The 499-nt window shown below is 41.3% G+C and overlaps 1 protein-coding gene across 1 annotated transcript in view; it reads left to right on the top strand.

Annotated features, from left to right (window-relative positions):
- The first annotated feature begins 235 nt into the window (after window positions 1-235).
- The window catches only part of LOC119593280 (cuticle protein CP1499-like), a 1282-nt gene continuing 1018 nt past the window's right edge, over window positions 236-499 (top strand). The window contains exon 1 of the mRNA XM_037942210.1: window positions 236-292. Within this exon, the coding sequence (XP_037798138.1) occupies window positions 281-292 (12 nt within the window). The 5' untranslated portion in view covers window positions 236-280. The remainder of the gene's footprint in view (window positions 293-499) is intronic.

Genomic DNA, 499 nt, shown 5'->3' with positions numbered 1-499 from the left:
AACACCAGTATTTTGAATTACAATACCATATCGGACGATGGTTGAAAAACAAATGTCATGTGGGCTCCGGAAGACCCGCAGTTGAATCGCTCACACATATCACTTAACCATAAAGACATTTGGAAAACAGTTATTGAGCGAGAATCTTACAATAATCACCCTCGAAACGGGTCCAGGGACATGCCACGCCCACGGGAGCCACGCTGAAGGAGGGGCTATAAATAGAGTGCAAGAAGGTGCAGTCGGTCAGTTTGGCTCACGACAGACGCAGCGAATCAACATGAGGGCTCTGGTAATTATTTTTTTTTAGGCTGGGAAATTCGAAGTACTATGGCTCTTCTATTTGCCTTTTCAGTCTATCAGAATATGTTTTCATAATGCGGACGTATTTGTGGGTGTAGGATATGCGTAAAAGTAATTGTTTATGTCACCTGATAGAAGTATTGTCATATTTAGATTTTATTATTCAGGGATTCACAGGATATGATTCAGTTGCTTA

Source organism: Penaeus monodon, chromosome 32, assembly GCF_015228065.2.
Source record: "Penaeus monodon isolate SGIC_2016 chromosome 32, NSTDA_Pmon_1, whole genome shotgun sequence".
NCBI classification, from domain to species: domain Eukaryota; kingdom Metazoa; phylum Arthropoda; class Malacostraca; order Decapoda; family Penaeidae; genus Penaeus; species Penaeus monodon.
This window is presented reverse-complemented; position numbering and strand designations above follow the sequence as displayed.